This window comes from Podarcis raffonei, chromosome 13, assembly GCF_027172205.1.
Source record: "Podarcis raffonei isolate rPodRaf1 chromosome 13, rPodRaf1.pri, whole genome shotgun sequence".
Classification (NCBI taxonomy): Eukaryota; Metazoa; Chordata; class Lepidosauria; order Squamata; family Lacertidae; genus Podarcis; species Podarcis raffonei.
Window position 1 is genome coordinate 38,105,936 of NC_070614.1, and position 26,632 is coordinate 38,132,567.

The following is a 26,632-nucleotide window of genomic DNA, read 5'->3' on the forward strand; positions in this document are numbered from 1 at the left end:
TAGAAGTGGCTGAAGAGGTGAGCCTGTCTATAATAAAAAATAAATAAAGGGGGGGGGAGCGAAGATAAAATAGAGTGGGACAGTGGCTGACGTGCAGTTCTAACAGTAAAGGGCACCTTTTCCTTATGGGCCTATTAAAAGTATCTCCTATGCTATATAACTATGGCTGAAAACTTTAACAGCTTTAATGGGAAGATTAATCAGGCTCATAATAAAATCCCTGCACCCCAGTTAATTGGTCAGGCTAAGCATATGGAAAGGCTCAGTCATGTTTAAAGGCACGCTGCCGGGCAATCATCTAGTTTCTAGCTCCTACCTGTGACATATTTGATGACAACGAAGAATAAACGTAAAGGTGTTCTATCTTTCTAGTTTATTACCCAAAGGTGGCCACCTTTTGGCTCTCAGGAGTCGTATACTTTCATGTAATGCTAAGAACCAGTTTTTATTTAATTGATTTTTATACTGCTCTCCCTCTCACATTCAACTGAAGGCCACAGTGCTCTGTTGAATTAATTCTTAAAATATTTTAAAAAGCCTGACCCTTCCACAATATTGATGGGCCTTCAATCTGTTTATTTTTTGATGCCGTTTGACTCTGGTGTGTTACTATAACAGGAAATATTCACATATGGGATAAGAAACAAGTGAGCCTCTCTGTCTAACAATGAATATTACTATTTGTTTAATAGGGATGCGGGTGGCACTGTGGTCTAAACCACTGAGCCTCTTGGGCTTGCTGATCGGAAGGTTGGCGGTTCGAATCTGTGTGACAGAGTGAGCTCCAGTTGCTTTGTCCCAGCTCCTGCCAACCTAGCAGTTCGAAAGCATACCAGTGCAAGTAGATAAATAGGTACCGCTGTGGCAGGAAGGTAAACAGCGTTTCCGTGTGCTCTGGCTCCCATCATGGTTTCCCGTTGCACCAGAAGCGGTTTAGTCATGCTGCCCACATGACCCGGAAAGCTGTCTGTGGACAAAAACCCCTCCTTTGGTCTAAAAGCGAGATGAGCACCACAACCCCATAGTCACCTTTGACTGGACTTAACCGTCCAGGGGTCCTTTACCTTTACCTTACTATTTGTTTGTTAAATGGTAAGCTGTCTCACACTTAAAGAAAGCTGTCCCCTTCCCTCAAAAATATGCTTTCCCTTTAATTGCAATATGAATGTCTGTAGTTCTAATCAATAGGTCTGTGCAAAGGTGGACAAATAATAAATGGAGGCATTTTTAATGCGCTAAATGCTGCATCCATCTGTCCTTCTCTGCCTGCCTTTCTTATCTGACTGCAGGAAGCTGGATGCCTTCATCTACGATGCAGCCGTCCTCAACTACATGGCCCGAAAGGAAGAAGGCTGTAAACTTGTCACAATAGGGAGTGGGAAAGTCTTTGCCACCACAGGCTACGGCATTGCGCTGCAGAAAGGTTCCAAGTGGAAACGGCCCATTGACCTGGCCCTGCTCCAGTTTCTGAGTGATGGTAAGGCTTAGCTACATGCCAGGTTCTAGGGAGAGCACTGGGAAGTTGAGAGTTGCCCAGGTTTTTTGGATGAGAACAAACTTAAGTGTGAGTAACTGGGAGGTGGGGGGGAATATTTTCTCCAACATCTGCGTGAGTGGTATTGTTCTCTCTCTGTCTCTGTCTCTGTCTCTGCCCCACCTGCTCTTCCACTAGGCAATGATTGCTGGGTGTGTATGCGTAAGATACTTTGGAGCAGGGGTGTCTGAAATAAAGGATATTTATTACTTGCTGTGGACACTCCTGAATAATTTGCACTGGAAAGAAATCTATGTATAATCCTACTTCCTGCAGCGGGGCAAGACCACCCCATTCTATCCATACACTATGAAAAAGCATGAAGTTGAAATATGGGGCAACTGGTGCTCCTTCTTCAGATACTCAGCCCCCACCCCACCTCCGCACCCATTTCTAGTAAGCTCAGAGCCCAGAAAAGTACCAAACTGCCAATCCCACTCCTTATGGATGGGTCATGTTCTTCATAGTGATTGGTGAACAGGACTTTCCCTCACATGTTTGCTGGGGCAGAAGGCTTAGTCAGGTAAAGGAATGCTGGTCTGCCAAGATGAAACATTCATTACCCTTTGCTATAAAATGGGTTATCTGGATTCTGAAGTTCAGTTAAAACAGATTAGTTTCCTTTAACACACTTTTACTATGTATTTGGTTGAATTTATTGTTGTGTGCTCCTTGAATTTTGAGAAGTCATGGGGCAGTGCTATATGGGATAGTTTCCTTTGAATGAAAGAGTTTTGTATGGTAAACCGCCCTGTGATCCTCAGATGAAGGAGGTATATGGTGTCATTGTAATAAAAAATGTTAGCATAATGGAAGCAAATAGGCACCCCTACAGCACAGAACAAATCCACTAATCCCATATCCGATGTTCAGAGAGAGAGACACCCTGCATTCCAAGCTGTTTCACCTTCAGCTAACTCACAGCTCCTTATCTGTCTGTCCCATTAAAAAAATGAAAATGCTTTCTTGCTGTCTCCCTTCCTCCCACACCCCAATTCTGATGGGTGTTGCATTTACAAGCTAGAATGAGATTTGATATCATTAAGGGCAATTAAAGCCCATTTGTCAAGTCCCTGATCAACGGTTGATTTGTCAGGCAAAACCAATGTGACAGGCCCATTCATGTTAATCAAGTGAGCAAAACTCATATTACCAGCAGGAGTGTGGATTTCTCCCATTCTTTTAGTGTATGTTTATCCATGGAGACGGGGAGGGGTTTCTAACTCAAATGTAGAAGTTTGCTGAGAGGACTTATGGGCCCTGGAACTGACATGGCTCCCTCATATACACTAATGCCCCCACACCAGCCTGCACACCCTCCCCCATTCCAATGCTCCAGATAGCTGTCACAATGCACTTCCCTGACGATCTCCTAGCAGACCTGCAGACTGATCAAAGTGAACATGCAACCAGATCATGGTATTTTATTTTGGATTAATTGATCCAGGCTGAAAGGGAGTAGGAATCCCAAGAGAGGTGTGGAGCCGACTCAGTTCATGCAAGGAGGTCTGGAAGCCAGGACTCCTGCATCTCCTGGGAGAGCAAGCAATTCCTAGTGGGCTAGACTCAGAGCAAAGGCGATGGGAGACAGACATCCTGCTTTCTATTTCTAGCTCCAGGGATAATGAACAGACACAGCTCTGGTGTGTTTGATCTGAGCAGAGGAACCTGGATTCCGTCTCTGCTGCTGCTAATGGGCTCAGTCTGAGGCTCTAATTGCTGTTAGCCAACAATCTTGCTTCTCCTAATAGGCCTGACTGACTCTGGGGATATCCTAGAGAACAGCACACGGGGCTTTCCCCGCCCCACCAGGACATATAAGCAGATGTTGGGGACGGGGCTGTGTTTCAACTGGGCCACCCAGTGTCCATGACACTTAAATCATTTTGCCTTCCCTGCATCTATTAGGCTGAATGAAAAAGCTACATGGTTTACTCTCCAGCTCTCTCTGCTGCGATTAACAACATTCAGAAGTGAAGCATTCCAGACAGAGAGGCGTTCTTTGCTTCACTTGTGAAAAATGCCCTGTGAGGATCATGATGTGTAAGAATTGTGTGTGGGAGAGAGGCCGACAGATGGTTGCTTTGTAGAGTTTGGATGCGTTACAATGAATGTCCAAAATGTGGTGAATGTCAACTATTCACATGTAAATACTGACAACTTCAGATGAATTTTATGAATGCCACAAACAGACAGACATACTCCCATTTTGGGGACAGATTTATTGCATAATGATAATCACTATTTGACTGTTGGCATTCGCCAGGGTATCTCCACCTTAATTAAGCATTCACAACATTCACCTGGGATTGCCAACATTCACAAGTGACAAAATTCCAGATATACATATTAGAACTTCTATTTGCTTGCAATTACTCCATATTCCAAGCACCTGTGCACAAGAATAAAGCATGCAAACTAAAAAAATGCATGTATAATAATCAATGTTTAAAACTTTCTTTAAATGCAGAATTTTCACTTTAGGTTCACAGAATATCCATAATTTTGTTGGTATATAATTCCACCAGTATGAGGGTATATAATATATACAGCGGAGATTTCATCTGTTTGGAATCCTTCAGTGTATTGATGTATAACTTCATATGTTGAATATGTACATGCTGAAGGGTGCTGGGTATTTATTATTTATTTATAGTTATTTTTTAAAAAATATTTAAATAATATCCTCTCACAATACATCAGGGCAGTGTACCACAACAATTAGACATTTAAAAGCAATGCAAAGTAATCATCAATGTGACTGGCTACTCAAGAGACCTTTTAAACAACTGCTAAGGCCTGTCAGCATAAAAAAGTCTTAAAGAGACACCTGAAAGTCAAAGTTGCCTGCCAAATCTCTCTTGGAAGAGCATATCATGATCTTGCATGGATGTATGCATTTAAAGGAGCCTGTTGCTTGGGTATGAAGGAACACACATGTACACCATTGTAAGCTTCCAATTGCTTATTAGGGGAGAGGGAGGCAAGGAACAGTTGCCCAGCAACCCACCCATCTGTCATATCATACAATTGAAACCTGTACTACCTTTTATACCACACACACACAATTTTAGTCTGCATTAATCAGTCCTGAAAGACTACCACTGCATAGCTCCATCCTTGCAATCACTCAAGTAGATCAGGATTCATAGGATCAAAGAATTGTAGAGTTGGAAGGGACCCAAACACCATCAAGTCCAACCCCCTGAAATGCAGGAATCTCAGCTACATCATATATGGCAGACAGCCAACCAACTTCTGCTTAAAAACCTCCACGGAAGGAGAGTCCACCACCTCTTGGAGTTTGTTCCACTGTTAACAGCTCTTACTGTCAGAAAATTATTCCTAAAGTTTCATCTGAATCTCATTTCTTGCAACTTGAATCCATTGGTTCAGGTCCTAGTTTCTAGAGCAATAGAAAACAAGCTTGCTCCATGTGACAGCCCTTTAGATATTTGAAGATGGCTATTATATCTCCTCTCAGTATCTTTTCCTGGCTAAATATACCCAACTCCCTCAAACATTCCTCATAAGGCTTGGTTTCCAGACCCTTGATCATCTTGGTCGCCCTGCTCTGCAAGTGTATTAACCTTTTTTTGCTGCTTCATCACACTGTAAACTCATGTTAAACTTGTGGTCTACTAAGACCCCAAGATCATTTTCACATCTACTACTGGCAAGCCAAGTGTCCCCCATCTTATATTTGTGCATATTGGTTCTTCCTGCCTAAGTGCAGAACCTGACATTTGTCCCTACTGAAGTTCATTTTGTTAGTTTTGGCCCAGCTCTCCAATCTGTTAAGGTCATCTTAAATCCCAATTCTGTCTTCAGTGGCATCTGCAAATTTGATAAATATCCCCTCAATGTCTTCATCCAAGTTATTTATAAAGATGTTGAACAACAATGGGCCCGGGGCAGAACCCTACAGCACCCCACTTGTCCCCCACTTTTTTGCAGGATGACTAGGAACCATTAGTGAGCATTCTTTGAGTATGGATATGAGCTACAAACCCACCTAACAGTTATCTCACCCAGTCTAAATTTTACCGGCTTCTCTGCAAGAATATCATGGGGGAATTTGTCAAAAGCTTTACTGAAATCAGGATACACTATATCCACAGCAGTTCCTGATCCATCAAGCTTGTGACTCTATCAAAGAAAGAAAGAAAGAAATGAGATTCGTCTGGCACGGCTTGTTTTTGAGAAACCCATGTTAGGTCTTAGTAATCACAGTCACCTTTTCTAAGTGCTCACAGGCAGACTGTTTAATTATCTGTTCTAGGACCCTGGTAACAATGTCAAGCTCACCAGTCAGTAGTTACCCAGATCTTCTTTACTCCCCCTTTTGAAGACAGGGACATCATTTTGCCTGCCTCCAGTCTTCAGGGACATCACTTGTTCTCCAAGAATTCTCAAAATTATAGACAGAGGCTCTGAGATTACATCTGCAAGCTCCTTTAATACTCTTGGGTGCAGCTCATCAGGCCCTGGAGATTTGAACTCATCGATGTAGCTAGGTGTTCCTTTACCACCTCTTTTCCATCTTGGGCTTTAGCTCCTTCCTTGCATCATTTATTCTGTTATCACCAGGTTGGGCACTGCTTTCCTTTGAGGTAAAGACAAAAGGCAAAGTAGGTGTTGAGCAGTTCTGCCTTCTCTCTGTCACCCAACAGCATTTCTCCATCCTCTTCACACAAGAGACCTACTACTTGCTTGGTCTTCCTCTTGCTTCAAACATAGCCGAAGAAACCTTTTTTATTAATTTTAATCTCTCTTGCAACCCTGAGTTCATTCTGAGCTTTGCCCACCTAACCTCCCTGCAACTGTTGGCTACTCATATATGTTCTTCCTTTGTGATTTCTCCTTTCTTCAATTTCTTATTCATGCCCTTCTTAAATCTCAGTTCACCTGTAAGCTCCTTATGCAGCCACGCTGGTTTTTTAGGTGTCTCCTACTTTTCTTTCTTGTTGGAATTTTCTGCCTTTCTGCCTTCACCTTTAAGAAACTCCCATTCCTCTTGGACTCCCTTCTCTTTGAGTATTTCTGATCATGGGGAAGTTCCTTAAGCTTTTTGAAATCAGTCTTCTTAAAGTCCGGAGTGCATGTTCAACTACCCTCAGCTTTCCCTTGCTTGTATACAATGAAACCCAATATTACATTATCACTTTCTCCCAAGGTTCCCTGTACTTTCACTTTGTTGACCAGCTTCTCCCTGTTGGTGAGGACCAGGTCCAATAAAGATGACTCCTCTGTTGCTTCTTCCACTTCTGGGAAATGACATTGTCAGTGAGGCAATTGAGGAAGTTGTTGGAGCTTTCATTCTTGGCAGAGTTTGTTGAAACTCAAACTCTGTCAAGAATGAAAGGTCCAATCATTTCTTCAATTGCCTCACTGACAATGTATCTGAGTAACTGAACTCTTCTATGACTACTATATCTCTTCTTTATGAATGTTTGGGAATCTGCTGTAGAAAGGCATCATCTGAGTCCTCCATTTGGCTTGGAGGTCTATAGCAGACACCCACAATAAGGTCACTCTTGTTTCCCTCTCCTACAATTTTTATCCATATACTCTCAATCTGTCTTCCATGCTCCACGTTATGGATCTCTTCACAAATGTACACGTCCTTTACATATAATCCTACTCCTCCCCTCTGTTTGATCTACTCCTTTTGAACAGTTTGCACTTCTCAAGTTCCAGTCATGAGTCTCATCCACCAGGCTCAAGTAACGCCTACTTAGGTCATATTTGTACTGAGAGCTCAAATTCTTTTTGCTTGTTTCCCATACTCTGTGCATTTGTGTAGAAACAACTGAAACCATGAGTCATTCGTCCACACACTGCTGCCTCTGTTCTCCTCCGTGGAGAATCGCCTGCCACCACCACACATCTCATCCTTCTCTGGGGAGCAGAAGGACTCGTTCCATACACTGTACTTTCCACTGCTACCTTGATGTATTTTAAGGTCTGCAGCTGCTGTTCTTGCTACGCTGGCTGAGAACTGGTGTCCAAAGTGAGGGCATGGAGTCAGTTTTGCAGCTCCAGAGACACAGCATGGCTCCTAACACGGCTCCTGCTTTTTGTGTCATGTTCCTCCAGGAGTTCGTCTCCTGCACTGCACAATCTTCTACCTCCCTAGGGACATCCCACCTGCCTCTCTGTTCCAGGACAGTCCACTCTCTAGCAAGAATTTCCTCATCTGCTCAGTAGCTCAAAGTGTGGATAGGTGGGCCTCAAGTTGCTGTACCTTCTCTTCTAGCTTGGATTTGCTGTAGGTGTAGTAGGTCACTGCTGCAGCTCCCTTGTCATCCATGTCTCTTGGTCCATGAGACAACACTCCAGGCTTCCCCCTCAAACTCCGCCACTAAACACCCTTGCAAATGCCCCAGTTTACAAGTCCTAGTCACAAGAGCTTGACCGCTAGATTTCCTCCTGTAGTGCTTGTATTAAAAGTGCAGCAGCCCTGCCTTCCTTCACCAGCATGGAGGTGTAAAAATAGGCAGATACAAATAAGTCCAAGCTGGCAAATTGGCTTAATGTTGGCCAGTGCTTTTTTTCTAGAAAAATAGGAGCTGGTACTCAACATGAAATTGTTACAGTAAGTGTCACACTTTTAAACCAAAAGAGAGAGGTGCCAGTACTCACCATGAAGCTGTTACAGTAAAATGCTGAAGGTTACCCACCTATACATGCCTGGAAAGACAGGACGAGAACAAGCTCTCACAACTCTAAGCATAAAAGGATAATTAAATAGTGTCAATGGGTAAGTACTTTGTGATACCTGACCTTTAAGTATGTACCTAAGCTCAGAATGGTTCTGCTCCCTTGTCTCCTGTCTCCACAAGCTCCCACACTCAGATTCTATACTGTCACTAGATAAATACAGCTTATTTCATTTGAGACCTCAGAACAAAATCCCTATTCCCTACCATTGAGCAAAAGGGCTCCTGCATTTTCTGGGACTGATGCCTAATGGACCATACCAAGGGAAGGTTGTGAAAAGGCACATTTCTTGTGTTCCATCTCTTCTTCCCATCCCCTCCTCTGTTTCAGATGAGATTGAACTACTAGAGCGCCTGTGGCTATCAGGGATCTGCCACAATGACAAAATTGAGGTGATGAGTAGCAAGTTGGACATAGACAACATGGCGGGTGTCTTCTACATGCTCCTGGTGGCCATGGGACTAAGTCTGCTGGTCTTTGCCTGGGAACACCTAATCTACTGGAAGCTGCGTCACTGTATGAGACATACAGGGCGGCTGGACTTCCTGCTCGCCTTCAGCAGGGTGAGGTTGCAAGATCAGCAAGGGACAGTTGGGTGCCCATTGATCCTCTCACCCACTAAGCTATTTTCACATCCATTACTGTCAATTTCTTTGTCCAGAGAGTAAGCTCTTCCCTCCTTCCACATCACTCTCCTTTCACCCAGGACTGTGAATAATCTATGATCACACCACACCTGTATGCAGAAATCAGCATCCTTAGAATCTCACCATTCTTTTTCCCCTCAGAAAGCAGCAACCATTTCTAGCCTTTATGGCTGTGAAGGTAAGCATGGAAGTGTATGTGCAGACAATGACTTATACAGTCTCAAAAGCAAAAGGTGGGGTCTCTGCAAGTTTTCTAGTAGTCTAAAGATGGGGCTATAGAGCCTGCATCTTTCTTTGCCATTCTGCTGTGACTAAATTATGCAAAAGAAGTCAGTACTGTATATGCAGGTTTTCATAGTACAAATCACAGACTTTGGGTTACCTTAACATGGAAAATAATGTATACACCCGTCTACATTTTCCCCTTTCCCTAGCTATTAATTTATGGTTGTGTACATACAGGTGTTGACCATTCTGTGTGGTGGTTCCATTCCCAGCCCCCATGTGCATCAGCGCAGCGTTCATCAGCCTGCCTGGCCCTTTACGCCCCTGGTCTTCCCTCTTCTGGATCCAAAAGGACCCATGTGTCAGCGATCGCATGTCAGTTGGATGAGCCTAAAATGGTCACCACCTGTACATGCCTAGCCTGAATAGTAGGGGTCACTGTGGGACTGATATGAGGAAAACCAGTTCTGCCTGTCTGCAGCAGAAGCTGGATGCACAGAGCTAATTAGCTGGAACAATTTTTCAACTTTTAAAAAATTGTGTTGACGGTCTTTTAAAACTAAGGTGAAAAATTGATGTTCAGGTGAATGAATCTATTTGCTGCACTTCAAAAAATTAAAAGGGAGGTTGGCACCGTACCTGAGCAATCAAGTAGAACAGTACCAGAGAGACTAGCATATTTGCATTTTATTTGCTGGTTACTACATCCATCAAACAAAATGCGATATCTACCGGTAGCTCACTTGCAGAAGAAAAAAATGCAGGAAGTCCTATTTCAACATTATGTCCGACTCCATTGCTGTCTCTATATCCCTCTCATTTCTATGCTGGATTCTTAGTGACTAACTCCTAAAGATGAGGTTTGAGCCATACTACTTCATTTTAAAGCCCTGCTTTCTGCCACCAGATTGGCTGTGGTTACTAGGTAAGGAAAGAGGAGCATACTCATCATATCTTGTTATGTCTATACTACAAATTTAAACTGGTGTCAAGCCTTTTAAATGGTTCTGGCTTACAGAGGGAAACCTGGGGCACGGTATTTCTATGATGTGGCTGGGAAGACTAACAAAGACTTGCTGGCACACTACAGACCACATTCCACAAGGAGGAGGGGAAGCCCGGTAGTTAAGAGATTTCAAAATAGATTAAATTTGTAGTGTAGTGATGACGTTAACAGGCCATTCCCCTGGCTTTCAAAACAGATTCTCATTGCTAAAGCACAAATTGAGTTCTTTATAGTTCTCATTTGCATATGTTGATCACTTTAAATGCAGATTAAAAATTGCTGCCGCCTAGCACTGAGGCTAAGTTTGTTTTGCTTTTAATCACTCAGCCAGGTGGCAAAAATCCCACCCTACTCTCTGATTCCTCTACCTGGAGAGTTTCCATTGTCTCTTTTTTGATCTTCACTATGTCAGTTTCTCCACTTGTATTTATCTCCTCCTCCCCTCACTGTATCCTCCTCTCTGCTTCCCTCCATTCACTGCCACAGTGATCCATCTCTGAAATAAATGACCTACTATGAAGGACAGGCTCAGGGCTGGTGGGAGGGAAGTGCACTCTTTGTTAATAGCAGAAGGCTCTCCATGGTGGAGAGTGATCTGGAGTAGCATTTGGGGTGGAAGATTGTATGCATGTGAAGGATAGAAGGGAAAGAATTCCAGTTCCCTGGTGTTTATCATTACCTGGTACAGGAAGACGGTCTTATAACAAGAGGCCCTTCACAATCGAGGGATATGGGATACCATCAGGAATATGAACACTCTAGGGTTTTCCAAATTGTGGGCTGTGACCCCATGAATATCACTGAGATGGAGAAATGGGGTGAGGAATCTGTGAGACTAGTTACCTGTACTCAGGGGAGAAGAGTTGTGTAGCAGCAGCCAGGATGGGGCAGGGTGAATGGTGTGTGTAGAAAATCAATCATGGGGTGAAGTGACATGAGGAGCTGGTGAGCAGAGAAGAAGTGATGTTGTAGGTGGTGCTAGAGCTAATTACCCCCAGTGAGATTTCTAGGCTATGGGTTAGAAAGTAACTGCACTTTCATGGAACTGGAGAAACCGTTCTTTATGATATTCTATAAAGAACTGCAAAAAGAGCGCCCCAAAAAAAGAGAGAGCATTATGCCTGCAATACTTTATCACACAGAGGAAGTCCTGATGGGTTTCACAAAGAGCATGCAATACAGATGACTTTTATACTCTTCTTTGTGGATCCCCTCCGCCCCTCCACCCCCCAGGGAAGGAGGGGTAGTATGCACTGAGCCTGCCCCCAGGCTAGTACTCGGGTTCATCATGGTCCCCACCATATTTCCCATGCAGGTCTTACAGCAACAGTATTCCTCCCTGTAGTTTGGCAGTTGTGCTACAGTTCCAACAGCCCCCTTATTTATCCCTCTTTCTCCAATTCGCTCCAGGGCATGTACAGCTGTTGCAGCAGTGAAGACCCCAAAGTCCCAGATCAGCAGCAGCTACCCATCCTTAACCACACCTACGGCCCGTCACGAGGTGCAGCCCCAGCGTTGCCCAGCCCCCCTGGCCCTCCACTTCCCTGTTCTAGCTTCCTGCCTCGCGAACGGCGCATTGTGGAACGGTGGCGCCACGCTCGTAGTCCCAATTGCTACAAGGATCTGTACCCTCCGACACCTACAGAGCTCCCCACAACCAAACCCCCACGCCATAGCCTCAAGAGCCCTTTCTCAGATGGCTTCCACCGGTTCTATGGGCCCATTGAACCAGAAGGGCTGTCCGATCATGTCAGTAGCAAAAAGATGGCGCCCTGTCAGCTGTCTCCGCCACCACCCTCCCGGGGGCTGGAAAATCCTCCCTCATATTTTGCCATTGTGCGTGAGAAAGAAACTCCCGACATGCCACCGGTGGCATCGGGCTGGCAACGCAAATCCCTCCGTGGGTTGTATGAAAGTTTCCAAGCCGGGAAAGCAGCGAGCCGAGCCCCAGAGGTGAAGAAGTATGATGGCTCCTCCAGTGGCTATGCGACCAAAAGCCCTTGTGAGTTGGAACGGGGCAGCAGTCGGCCTTTTGGGAAAGAACGGGGTCGGTATGGCTACACACGGCTGTCCTATGAGGATGAACGCTCCCCACCTGTTTCCCGCTACAGACATGCCGAAGAGACGTCTCTGCCTCGAGCCGAGACAGAAGTCAAATGCCCGACGTCATCCAGCCGAGAGAGGAGCTCCCGGGCTCACATTTGCCGCAGTCATTCCCACCCGCTTGCCGTAGGTGCCAGCTTGCGCAGCCAAAGTCATTATGTGGATTTTTCTGACTCTGATTCTGACATCTGTGAGAGGGACAGTGATGGGCATAGCTGCTGGTACCAGTCGCCGGATTATTTCTGCACATACCCGTCCCGAGAGAGGCAGCTCTTTGCCACGCATAAGCCCCTGCACTACTGGTCAGCCGACAAGTTGGCCAAGTGCCACGGATGCCACGGTCCCTGCCAGCACTGCCTGAGCTTGGAAATGCTCCCGCCACCCACCCCACCATGCCGCAAGGAGGCCTTGCGCTACTTGAGCTGTTCTGAGGAGCGTCTGGAACGCCGGCTGGACTGGGAGCACCGCCACTGTAGCCTGTATGGATGCCTGGCTCCTCGCCACCGCCACGGCTTTCACCGACGCTGCCATCACCATTCCTGCGAGCTGGGGCCAGCTGGCGGAGTTCTACATCCCACCTCCCGCAGCCTGGAGGACCTCAGCTCTTGCCACATGGTGCGCTGCGGGGCCTCCCATCGACACCAGGGCGGCTTCTCGCCGGAGTGGCTGCCACGCCGGGTGAGCAGAAGCGGGGAGCTTTTTGCCCGCCGTGGTTCTGCCCATTTCTCTAGCCTGGAGTCAGAGGTATGACCAGCAACAGGTGGGGTGGGGGTGGGGGTGGGGTGGGGAAAGAGGCTTCAGATGGGACAGCAGGGAAAAAAAGACTGAGCTGTAGTTGAGCTCACACAGTGGGGACTGAGGTGGTGGAGATGGCGCTGTGGTTCAACCCAATGGAAAGAAGGGAGGACCACGAAGATGACTGCAGAGAGGGGGAAGCAGAACAGTGCCACAAGTGAACCCACCAAGACAAAGGGCATGCCACCAGGATGCCACCAGGAATATATGTGATAGGACCACATCTCCCTGCCACAGAAAAGGGGAAGTGTTCAACCAAAAGAGTATCACAGATAAAACAGTGGGGACTGGAACCACCAATAATCCCATTAAAAAACCCAGGGGAGTGGAGATGATATGTCAGAGAGGGGTAACACCCTGAGACTGCTACCCCAAGTGCCACCAGAATAGCTCCCTGTGACAAAACACCCAGTCCCATCCACCAGCCGATTTACAGCAGGGGGTAGAGGGGAACTAGTCTCTCCTGTGTATCCATAACAGACCTTTTATATCCAGAAAAAGGGCTTTTCTGCCACCCTGTGGCACATCGATGGGGTAGGTTCCTGTGGCCAGGGGCAATTGGCTACTGCAACAGCAGGGCTGTTACTCTCTGAACAAAACCCGAGAGAGTGCCAATGAAATGAACCAATCATGAACCTGGAGAGAGTCTGTGTCCCCACGTAGACTGGCAGCAGGGGGGAAGTGCCATCAGTCAGGCTCCGGAGGGGGTGGGGAGGGGCTTGGACAACAATAACCACAAAACTGTCTGGACTTCTGGGTGGGAGGGGATGTTAGGAGACAAAACTGTGACTTTGTTCAACAGAAAACTGTGATATTCCCCCCCCCCTGCACATTTCCCTCTTCTCCCTTCTTGCTTTCTTTGCTCTTCTTAACCACCACCTTCTTTCTCCTTCCCCCCTGCTTTAATCTTGCAATCATGCACCCATTATGATAGAGATAGCAACACATGCAAACATCATGGATGCTGAAATGAAAAAACATACACACACTTGTGCGCTGTAATGGGCAAAAGCAATCACTGCCCCCCAAACCACATAGACAAACCAGTCCCATGACTGAAAGTGTCTGTTTTCACAAATCCTACATCAGTGCACCAAAGCTCTCAAGCTAAGAGAGCTATTGCAGAAAATGACAGAAAACATGACTATATAGACTGAAAGGGCACCTGCACTTCAAACCAAACAAAATTAAATCTAATAGAATAAAAAACCTCATTCAACAGATAATATACTGTATATTCGCATCACTAAAATTACCACACACCATCTTAATGCTGGTTGCTCTGAGAAGCTGGAACACTGGATGTGAGAGTGATTATAAAACTTATTTCCATGCTTCCTGCTTGAGGGGGGAACTGTGCATCTCCCATTGCAGGGAAAGATAAATGTGCTCCCAATGCAGGTACATCTCGCGCACCTTTCCACAGAGAAGATACACAAGTTCTCATTTTGCTGGAGACTGCTGATGAGTGGGAAGGCGGACCTTAAAGCCAGCTGAAAGCCCAGTCTCTGCACTATTCTGGAAAATGCCCAGCCTTAGAATTTTGCAAGTTTCTAGGAGAAACTTTTGCAAATATGAGAAGCCAAGTGTACTTAAGTAGAAGGTCTGAAGGAAAGGGTTTTTCACTCAGCTTGCAAATGATCTGAGATCCATTGCAACATGATGTGGCTATTAATCGGCAAACTGAGCTGTTTCTTTTTTGAAAAAAAGGAAAAAATAATGAGACAAAACTCATGGAAGACAGGAATATAAATGGTTAGTAAATAAGATGGGAGTCTTGGCATGGTTCTAAACCTTAAGACAGCAGGAATCCAGAAGAGAAAAGGGGGAACAGGGTATTCTTTTATTATATTTCATCTCTAGAATGTTTGGAACTTTCCCTAAAGCAGGAGTGAGTAACATAAAGTCCATGGGCAGCATTACAGATTAACTCAAGTTTGGGGGGCAAACTAGAGTTGAAGGCAGCAAACCCATATGATACAACCAGGCCCCTGCCAAGTCCAACACCACAACCACTTCTCCATAAGCAGTGTTCCTCTGATGGGGTGAAACCAGAAGTAATAGCTACCAGGAAAAAGGCAGCTCAGGAGAAGTGGTGGTGGTAATAGGGTCACGGGCAGGAAAAATGTTCAGCATCCACCTTCCACCTGTGCTGCACTCTTTTTCTCATCCTGCCCCTGCTCTATGGGAATTTGGCACAACCCACATTTCGACACAAGGGTCATGGCATGAAGCAGTCATGTCATTTTGCCCCTTACCCAAGGCTCTCAGTCTTCTCCAGAAACCTTGAAAATGAGGATTCTGGGGAAATCAAAAAGACCATGCACATGAAACAAAGCCTTGCCAGGGCCACGAGTGGCTTGTAAACTGTGTGTCACCAGTCCCAGCCCCTCTCGGAGACATAGCCAGTGCTGTGTGCGCTACATTTCCATGCAAGTGCCAATTTGGTGTTAGGGACAGAATGTTGCACTCTGCAAATCTAATTTTTGTAAGATCAATTTGAAGTGCTCAGCAGGTCTGAAGGCAGGTCTGGCTACAGGCTTTAGAGGGCCCTCAACAAAGTGTCCTCTGCTGGGGCAGAGGCCATGCATTGGTGGCCATAGGCTTCATTAGCAAGCATCTACAAGGCACCATTTTAAACTTCCCGTAGTGCTCCTGTTGCAGCAAAGCAGGAAGTTTAAAATGGCAGCCCACAGACCGAGCCACTTGACGCTGGCGGACCCTGCCAAAGTGCTAGACTGCTCAAAGGACGCCACAAGGTGAGGCTGGGCTTACCAGATTTGTAGGCATCTCCAGGGCCCAGAGGGTGGTCTCTAAGTGCTCTGTGGCACTTCTCTTTCTGTGAAAAGCAGAAACAGAATGAAGCAACAAAGCAAAGAAAGCCACTTGTTTCTTTAATCTGTCAGCTTTCCTCGGCACTGTGCAGGAGCTACCCTTGCACGCAATTTCAATGACACAGGTCCAGGCCACCACTTTGACCAAGTAAAGCAGCAGCACCTCTCCTCTCATCCATCCTCCCCTAGCCAAGTGAGGCTTGTGCTCAGCAAGGCCTCGTTTGAAGTGCTGTGTTTGGTTTTGAGCACCTCAGTTCGAGCAGGATGTTGACAAATTGAAAAAGATTCAGAGGAGAGCTGCAAGGATGATCAAAGGTCTGGAAGGCAAGTCATATGTGGAGATGCTGAAGTAACTGGGTCTGTTTAGCCTCGAGAAAAATAAGATGAAGGGGCGGGGAGAGAGAGAGAGAGAGATGTTGACAGTTTTCAAATATTTAAAAAGGCGTTGGAAAGCAGAGGGAGAGAACAGCAGATGGAGAGGACATAAAACAATGAGCTTTAAGTGTATAGATCTGGCCACATCCTGTCAGGCTGGCATTACTGAGCTGCAGAGGGAGAAAGGAGCAAAGATCCTCACCGTGTCTGGTCACAGGAATTGTGAGGGAACTCTGGTGGAACCAGTGAATCCTCTTTTTTACTGAGGTGCTAGCATTTTTGCGAAAAAGTCCAGAAATGAAGTCCTGATGAGGGGGGCAGTACTGGGATAAGGCCCAGACCGCTTCTGGGAAAACCAGCTGGTGCTGGCACACCTCTAATTATTCAGCCACCAAACAAACCGGCAGGTCTCCTATCTGCTGAGGAGACTTTAAGTGTACAGGATGTCCTGTCTCAGGGCTGGAGTTGGATCCAAGGGTCTCTAGAGTCCCTCGCAACTCTAAAAGTTATCCAATACAGTGGCAAGAAGAGTGGCACAGTCCCAGGTGCCAGAGTCACATACGGTCACTCCCAAAATGGTGCACACACTGCCAACAGTGAACTGCAGGGAGGGGAGGGGGAACACACTCCCAATCACACAGCCACAGTCAAGCACAAAGGCATACAAGCACACACCAAACAATCACGCCTGCAGGTAGAGAAACGAGCCTCTGCATATAAAACCCACCATTGCGCAAAACAGACTTAATGTGCCGCTTAATGGAGCTTGCACAGCAAAAAAAGGTACCACAATTTTTTTAAAAAAACAATCAAACATTGCAAGCACACAGCCTCCATCTCAGATACAGGTAGGCAGGATCGAAGCCACACAAGCATTTCAAAGGAACCCACAATCACACATGTATACAAATCACACCGACAGAGGCGTTTGCAAAAAGCAGCCGTGCCAGGACTGCGGCACACTTGACGTTTTTTCCCGGCGTGCAGATAAGGGTAACGTTATTGCTTGCCTTGTGGCAGGACTGTGGGCCTAAATGGTTTAGGAAGCGACGTCACGTGTGAAGTGGCCCCTGAGTCTATAGCAGCAAAGGGTGGCGCCAGGAAGGGCAATGTGTTTGTTGAGACACGCATCTTTTGTAAGCAAAATCTGCTAAAGATTTCACTAAGTGTGCACAGGACCCACCGACATGGAGATCTAAAACCATAGGAACTGTAGCATACATGAAAATGTGTGACATAAAATGCACCACAGAAGAGGTGCACCCCCCAAACCTCCAATAAATGAACACTGAGATACAACTACATGTGCAGAATCGGGACCACATGCAGTCTCCCTCACAAGTAAACTAACAACCATAAATAAACCCATAATAACCTCAGACTCACACTCCCAACCTTGCTTTCTCTTTCTCTCTCTTTGTGTCTCTTTGTCCCTTTTCCTATTTTGGGGGGGCAATTTAGTAATAACTTTAGAACTGCTGTTTTAGGGAGCGGGCTATGTGGGTGGGGGTGGTCTTTCTTGGAATGGGTGGGGTTTCGCTGGGGTGGGGTGGGGAAGTGGGACCATGGGGCAGCGCCCCACGACAGAATGGGGCAGGGTTTGGGTGGGGCAGGGACCCAGGCATCCGGATGGGGGGGAGGGGCTAGGGTTTTCGATACTATTTTAGGGCGTTCATAAGAAATAAAGGCTTTTTTAATCCCGCTCAGACCTTGCGCCAGTGTGGTTTCTCTGCGTGTGTGCATATTTGGGGAAGCTTTCTTATTTAAGGTTTGCATTCCTTTCTTTCTATACTGATGAGTCACAAAAAAACAAGGCTCATCCTCTCTTCACCCCTCCTCTCTTCACCCACCTCCCTCTAACAAACCGCCAGCCTTGTTTTAATCTCACAAAACAGCAGAAAACAAAAATAAGAAGAGGAACCAAGGAAAAAGAGGGAGCAGGTAATTTGCTTACATTAAGAACCAAACTATAGGTGGTGTTGATCACATACATAGTTTGTCCTTGAGTGCACAATTTTTATTTCATAAATAGCCAGCAGGAGTTCCTCCACTGCAATTCAATGCAGATTGGGCCCCTGCAAGGCCTTCCCCCACTCATGTAAATTGCAGCCATGCCTCCCCCCTTCCAATTGAGACTGCAGTGAGCTAAACAGCACTTATGCCCCACTCTCCAGAGTCCCAGTCTTGATTTCTGAAAGAAAAATCATGCACTCAGGGGCAAATCATGTGATTAATGTCATGGACAGTTTGGCACTTCGTCCCCCAAAATAAGCAAAGATAATACCAGATTTTCTTAATGTGGCTCTCCTTGGCACAAAATATGGAGTCTGGAATTTTTAGCTGTTCAGTGCCACAACTTTACGGTTAAATGTTTCCCAAGTCCCCATTAAGAAGTCTAGAGGAAGAGCCATAGGGTGGCTTGCTTTAGACAAGGCAGCACTGGAGACTTGTGACATCTATTTAACATCTGCTTGTTTATAAATATGCAAGCAGACCCTCCAGACTCGTGTTTTATTGTGGATGTATTTTGCAACATGTTCTTAACACAATAATAGTAAATTAACGGTGGGTTTTGTCTGTTTTGTTGGTTGTTCTGTGGTGCTTTCCCAGTGTTATGGCTGTCTGAAAGGGCTTCAGAGCAATAGAAGTGGGACAAAAATAACCAGAAGATTTGTGGAATAAAGTTATGAGATTTCAGCAGGATGTTACAGGGCATGCACTGACTGAAAATGAAGCAATACGAACACTCCAAAACTTTTTGCTGGCATAAATAGTATCGAAAGCAGGATCACGCATGACCACCCTGAGAGCATCATGAGCACAAATTACCATGAACGCACAAGAAAAGGGATTTTTGAAGCAGGCAGCTCTACCACCAATTTGGCATGAAATATCCAAAGAGCAACTGTACCTCTCTTAGCCATGCCCCAGCTTTAAAAAACAAATAAATCTCACAGCTCTCTCTGAGGGCTTATCCACACTTACCTTTTGCCCCAGAGCTTTCATGGAGATTCCCTATGAAAAACTGCTCTTTAGCGCTTAATCAGAACAAACAGCAGATTGACGTTTGCTACGATTGAGCGCTAAAGAGTGGGTTTTCACAGGGGAAAGCTCTGGAACAAAAATAATGATGCCTAGACACGTAGCTTTAAAGAGCAGACCTTGCCTGGAAAGAGTGGGGAGAAAGCTAAGTATGGATAAGCCCTGTCTCTGTTCCAGTTCAAACTTGCTGGTTTCCCTTTCCCTGCCAGGGTGTCACCTTCCAACAGAAGTGGGGGAAAGACCTTTCCCGTCATCAAGCAACATATTTTTTAAAATTCAGTTCCTGACCATCCATAACCTGCCCAGTGATAGGCCCATTCCTAATAAACAAAAATTTCCAAAACCTTAACAATTCAGGCTGGCCTCTGACAATACATGACACTCCACTGTGTACCTTGAGTGTGTTGATTTAACCTATAACAACATAGCATTGGCAGAATCATAGAATCGTACAGTTGGAAGGAACCCAAAGGGTCATCTGGTCCAACCCCCTGCAACCAAGCAAGATTGGATTATCCATGGTGCCGTTGGAACAATGGCACCAGGGCCCATGTCTGCAATGCAGCACAGTTTGAACTCCCCCCCCCCCCAAAAAAGTACATCCCTAGTCCTTTGGGAAGAGACATTATAAATCATAATGTTCAGGGTACCAACATGATTGAAGATAATATTTTACTGAAGTTGGGGGCGGGGAGGGGGGGACAAGTTTCATATTACTCTGCAGAGTGCTTCAAGAAGTCAGAAGGGCCCCCGCTTCCACGCTGGCTGAGAAGTAGCCCTCTCCCCTTCACTTTAGAGGGTACTCTACAAGGTGGCTGCCTATGCACCTTTTGGGGGGATTTGGGGGCTAAAGAAGGCAATGCAGTGATGGCAGAAGTGGAAATGGGTGTGTGTGGAATATATATTTGTAAGTAGTGTTTGTGTGTTTGTTGGTGTGTGTGTGAGAGAGAGAGAGGGGGGGGGGAAGAAAGAAAGGAAGAACATGACTGTACCAGAATGCCCAATGAAACTCATTGCTAAACGTGGGTTTTAAATATTATTTGATGGAGATGCCTTTGATCAGGCATGTTTATACCCAGTGCAGAACATTGGAAAGCGGGAGCAGGCTTTGTTTTATTTTTTAGGAACATAGGGTCTAAAACTCAATAATCAAACCAGACTAAAAGTGGTTGAAGCCTCGGAGCTGTACTAATTAATCTGTGATGCGTGTGTGCAGAAAAACACAACCCCTTATTGAACAAAGATGCATCAGTTTAGTTAAAGGCACCAACATTTGATGTCTATGATACAAGCACTAAGTTCCCTTTTGCAGTCATTTTGCACCACCTAAATCTTCACAACCACCATTGAGGTATTTTAGGCTGAGAGTTGGTGACTGGTCAAAGGCAGAAAGTGAGTAAAAGCAGTGATGAGTTAAGTACACATGCCCAGAGTATTTTCTTTTTGTTTATCAAGATTGGCACACACACACACAAACAAACGTGTTTGCAGTTTGCTGACAATTGTGAAACTGCATATGTTCAGAATTGATGTTTTTTGTAATCCAAGAATATTCAACACCATTGTAAATGTGTTTATCTTTAAGAGACCACAATATTTTTTGTGGTACATTATTTCATGCATTCCTTTTTTGGAAGTAAAGGGCCCCTATTTTGGGAATTGCACCAGGGCTCCCAACTACCTTAATCCAGCCTTGCAGCTAAGCCATATCTCTGGAGGCTAGAGACTGGATAGGAGGATGAACCTCAGCAGATGTAGCATTTAATTCCCTGGCGTGAGAGCAAGGTGGAATCTCAGAGTCCAGGCTGTCAGCCTCAATCTCTTCTATTTCCAAAGTGAATTCCAACTTTTTTTCCTAGCAGGGATTTTTGCGTTTTACCAGCCAAAGTTCAACAGCTGTAACTTTCCAAGCATGGAGATGCAGTGATGGGAAAAGCTTCTCCTGAAGTATTCTAAGGTGTTATTTACTATTATATTATATTATATTATATTTTATATTATATTGATCTGTTTTATATTTTATCCTGCCCTTCCTCCAAAGAGCTCAGGGCAGGGTTTTGCTCTGTCTACTGTATCCTCACACTGTACCCTGCAAGGTAAGTTTGGCTGACAGACAGTCACTCACTCACTGAGAGGTCACCAAGTAAGCTTCATGGCTGAGTTCACACCCAGGTTTTCCAGTACTAGTCTGAGACTGTAACCACTGCACCGCATTTCCATGCACAGAAAATGAAGAAGAAAACTTCAGTTTGGTTGTTGTTTAGAAAGCACTTAAACTCTGTCCTGCTCTGTCTAGCATTTAGGACTGGAAATGCATTTTCGCCTATAATATAGGAATAGCTCATGACATGATAATTGTTGGTCTTTTGTGTAGGTATTATATCCCAAAAGGATAGCATTTTTAAAACAGAAAAACTAACCATGGATTCAGTGGCCCTGTTTACATGGCACAACCAAACTGCAGTTTCCCCACCAAGCTTTGGGGTTGTGTGCTCTGCCCTCCCAGGCCTCTCTGCCCTCTCTTCTCATCCAGTGACCCAACTCCCTCTCTCACTTCCTAGTTTGCAGTATTGCCTGCCATGAAATCTGAATTGGGCAAACTACAGCAACCACAAATCCCAGTTCCAATTTTTTTTGAAGGCAAAATACTGCTTGCAATAGGCATTGTTTGCCTGATCAGGACATTACAGCAAGCTAGAGAATATTGCAAAACAAGGAAATGAAGGAAGGAAATAGAGTGCACCAAACCGCCAAACCATATTTCAACATTTGAACTAGACCAGTGGGTAAAGCTACTTTCTCCCTAAGAATGCAGCAGTCCTATCTCCCCACTTTTTCTTTCTCCTCACAGCTTATAACCACTAGGATCCCTAGGATCTGCTCTCCTTCTCATCCTTGTGATTGTCTGTACACGTGGAAAAAAAGGGGATGTGGAAAGCATAAATCAAGAAGATGAACGCATCAAGGGACCCAAGGAAAGGCAGGGGTCAGAAGGGGGCACCAAACGCTTCTCTAACTGGCAACAGAGGAGGCCATAGGATGGATGGATTAAGCCTAACTCATTATCCGTCTTCGTCCAGATGCCTCGCTGCAAAAAGCAGCAGAGCCATTGCTTTCTGTTAATAAAATGAAAAATGTGTTTTTTTAGCACCCCACCTCCCTATCTGCTAGCTAGGAAAATTTATCCTCCCCACCCCCGACTTTTTATCTGCACCAAAAGCACAGATGCTCATATTGGTTGTCTGCCTGCCGGAATCTGCAGACAGCCCGGAATAATAGCAAGAACAGGAAGGGAAATGAAATGATACCCCCACAGATATGCCTGGAAATGCAGGCCAGGGTTGAAGGATACCACCTAAGGCAATGGGAAAGTTCAGTTGTGGTGTTTTCCAGTATGCAGCTTGGAACGTGTGCATGCATAGACAGAGGCCGTGTGTCTGTCCTAATGTGATCTAGCATATTTTGCCCCTGCGTGTGACAGCACAGTCAGTTTCTTCTTGGCCCTGTGCCTCCCTCTTTTTCCCCCTCCCCTTCCTCCTGGCCCAGCGTCTTGTTAATCATATTTTCCGGCTGAATTACACATTTGCACTAATTTAATTTTTCATTTCTATGTAAATGAACTTTCTCCAAAGTTCCAGACTGACGCTGCGGTGACAGAACAGCCCACAGAAAGGAAGAAAAAAGAGTGGCGAGAGAACAGCCAGCAGGGACTGGCACTTGCCTCCAACCCACTCAGCCCCACGCTGCTCTCACCACCAGCCTAAGGGTTTGAGCTCCCAGGGTTCCCCTCCTTTGATCCATGGGATCCCTCCCATTTAGAGTTGCCAGCTTCTGAACTAGCCCCTGCTCCTATTCCTTTAACCATGTAGTGATCATTTTTGACTCTGTACCCTGGAAAGCTCCACTTCATGACTCCTGCAGATTAAAACACTGTTAGAGTTGCAAGAACAGGCCAGGTCAACATTTTCTTGTCAACTCCCATTCCTGGGAACCCAGAGGTTTTGGTTAATAGGTGTCCTATCAGCTAATAAAGGGGATGTCACTCCTATCACCTCAGAACTCCACCAGAAAACCCAGAAATCCTGCCTTCCCACACAGGCCTCTTTTATTCTAACCTCCCAAACTCTGTCCCATCTACTTAGGGCCCCACTCCCTATCCTAGCCGCTTCCCTTGGGGCCACACACTCTTTCCTTGAGGGAGGGAGGGTTAATCTTAAGTGCCACATTCAGAATTGACGCATTTTCTGCCCTGAGCATCCACTTCCAGCTTGAGCCAGGCTTCAGCAGACTCAGCCCCAGGATCTGTTTTCAAAATTTTCTTCAAGACAGAACTAAATCAGGTAAGTCACTATTCTCTTCAGTCTGAGTTTGCAGATGGGGAAATCAGGCTGAGGCAGCAATTGAGCCAGAAGTGGGATAGGAACCCAAGTTTTCTGCACTTCATCGTCTCTATGCTCAACTATTCTAGACCACCAGCCCCACTCCACCCCGTTGCTCAAGACTGCAACTGGTGTTTTGAGGGGGGGCTATGTTAGAATCAGCATCTTTCTCCCCCTTCTCTCAGAGGACAGATACCTTTCACAGCATGAACAGGTAGACTTCCAAAGGGACATAGCGTCATGGAAGAGTGTTGCCTGCTCATCCTTCTTCTGTCGAAGGGACAGACACCTATGTCAGGAGGCGGGAAAGGGTGTCTGGCAACCCAACATCGCCCAGGCTGTCCTTGGCCTCAAAAAAAGCATATGTTACAAGGCAGGGCAACTCCCGTCCCCTCAGCATTTGGCTGCCTCCACCCTCTCAAGCTGGCAGGCCCCCAACAAGTCTCACTGGAGCAGAGGAGCAACTTGTTGTGTTTAAAGATTCATGTTTGGCCTCTGAAATATTCAGCAGATGTCAAGCTGACAGCAGTCGCCATGCAAAAGGGGGGAGTGGACTAGAAAGCTAAAGGGATCTTTCCATTCAGGAGATAATGGGACAGTGGAGCACGCAGCCAGGGTTGTAGCGGAGAGAGAAACAGGGAAGCCAGATGTGTGTGTGAAGGAAGGAAGTTGCGAGTTCAGGATGGAAGGGTGTCAGCAGCACATACTCCGCAGAGGAGAGAGCAAGAGAGAGAGGCTGGCTCAGCTGCTGGCTCAGCACAGCCTGCGTCTCTGCTTAGAGGCCCTCTAATATAGGGTAATTGCCAGTAATCTGCGACAGAGCCATCCATCCCTCCATCTCGTTATCGCCTAAGCTCGTCACCTGCCTCTGAACTTGGAAAGTGATGCTGAGCGAGCAGAACCGGGCCCTGCCTGCACCGCTGGGAGGACTCTCTGCCTCCCCTCCTCTGCTTTAACCCAACCAGCCCTGTTGCTCTTGGAGAAATCCTGGCCAGTGTCTTTCCCCCTTCCCCAAACCACCAGGGCAACAATTGCCAAAATGATGCACTGTGAAAGAAGAGCTGGCAATAACGGGCATCTGGTGGGCGAAAAAGTAGCCACCTATGCATGAGGCTGACTGCTGCACCTCTGACTGGTCTGGCACATTTTATTTCATTTTATTTATTTATTTATTGCATTTACATCCTGTCTTTTCTTCCAAGGAGCTCAAGATCATGTACACGTTCTCTCCCTCATTTAATCCCCACAACAACCCTGTGAAGGAGGTTAGGCTGACTGGCAGTGACTGGCTCAAGGTCACCCATTGAGCTTCATGGCCAAGTAGGGATTTGAACTTTGGTCTTCCAGGTCCTAATCCAACACTCTTATCACTACACCACACAATCAGCCTTCATGAGGGAAGGGTAATTCTGTCCCACCACTGCCTCTGACACAATTCAGTAACAATGCAAAGATTCTGCAGATTTACCAGCCCTCGAAGGAATATGCTTCCTAGATTTCTGCATGAGTCACTGCTCCGGGCTTGCTTCCTCATAAGAAGGAAAGCATGCTCAGAAAAAAATGGCCTTTTGCAGAAACACAGGGGAGGGGAGGGGTGGCTAACCTTGAGAGTTGTACGCATGCAGTATACACTGGGCCATTTCTCTCTCCCAGAGGTCCAATTTCCATACCCTCCTAACCTGCTTAGAAGGCACCAAACTTCTTGCATCCAGTCGTCTCCCTTTCCAGACTCATCCACTGTTTAAAAACCTGGGAGAACCATTTCCCAGCTCCTACGGTTTTACCTCTCCCCACAAAAGCACAAAATGTTCTCAGAAGGGTTGTCAGAGCTAGACCTTGAGAGCTAGATCCTGCTGTACCCTTACAAATTGGCTAGAAGGGGAAATTCCACCACTGCTGCAATGTCTTGGGTGGGAGTGAAATGGCACCTGCTGAAATCCTCCCTTTTGAAAGGTCTGGCAGCCAGACCGGGCAACCTTGTTTCCAGTCTCCTACCTCCTCTGTCTCCTGGGAAAAATAACAATACCTCTTTCTATTTATCACCCCAGCCCTAATTCCCCTCCTGGAGAACCCAGGAGTTCTGGCACCATATCTCTGCTCCTTTCCTATTAGGCACATGGCATCCTAGGTTTTGTTCCTTTAACAAGGGTCAGGAGGAAATAGAACAGTTGCACCTTTTCCAGAGACAGCAAAGAAAAGATGGTGAAATGTGCAAAACATATGCCTTGAAACAGAAGGGGAGACTGGGGTGAGCCTTATTGCACCCTTCCTTGTACAACCGCTCGCAAAGTAGTCTAGCTGCGCTTTTCAAATTATCCAGTAAAGCCACCACCTTGTAACATTTACAGCCCCCAGTGTAAATCACCACCATGATCTTCCATCTCCCTGCCGGAGGGTTTAATCTATAACTTGTGGATCAAAGAGGTTTAGCGGGAAGGACATGAAGAAGGAAGGAGGGTGCAGCTCTTGCTCAGGGAAAATGGAGGAGAAGGAGATCAGGCTTTGTCACATGCCTGCCGTGCAGCTCTTCAAGGCTGTGGTGGGGGGGGGGGAGGTATCAGTACAATTCCTATAACAGAGAAGCTTGGGGAAATCCTGGCTCTCAGTCCCTACACAGCTCTATCCCACTAGACCTCACTCCGCTCACAACGGATACAGCAAGAGGCAATGTTGTTTTCATTCTTTCACACGCACACACAGCATCACAAACACCCCACATGGATGAAGCCAAACACAATCTGTCATCTGCCTTCTGGAACATATGGAGAGAAAGCGTCTTTCTCATCCGGCTCTTTTTCTTGCTCTAAGTGCTTTTGGCTTCACACCTTCAGAGCATGTAAATATTGTAATGATACGTGTAGTCCAAAGGAGGTCCCTTGAGAGAATTATTGGGCCCTGGAAAGCCCACCATATGAACCTCTTCCCCTGCCCCCAACCCCAGCCAAACAGCCAGGTCTCCACCTGCTCCC

At 46.0% G+C, this 26,632-nt stretch overlaps 1 protein-coding gene and 1 long non-coding RNA gene across 3 annotated transcripts in view; one reads left to right on the forward strand and one right to left on the reverse strand.

Annotated features, from left to right (window-relative positions):
- GRIN2D (glutamate ionotropic receptor NMDA type subunit 2D) overlaps positions 1-15,980 on the forward strand; it is a 59,958-nt gene extending 43,978 nt beyond the window's left edge. For both annotated transcript variants that reach the window (XM_053360610.1, XM_053360611.1), the window contains 3 exons: positions 1,290-1,477; positions 8,588-8,820; positions 11,546-15,980. In XM_053360610.1, coding sequence (XP_053216585.1) covers positions 1,290-1,477; positions 8,588-8,820; positions 11,546-12,988 — 1,864 coding nt within the window. In that variant the 3' untranslated portion in view covers positions 12,989-15,980. The remainder of the gene's footprint in view (positions 1-1,289; positions 1,478-8,587; positions 8,821-11,545) is intronic.
- Positions 1-26,632, reverse strand: part of LOC128399310 (uncharacterized) — a 78,044-nt gene that overhangs the window by 16,645 nt on the left and 34,767 nt on the right. The window lies entirely within an intron of this gene.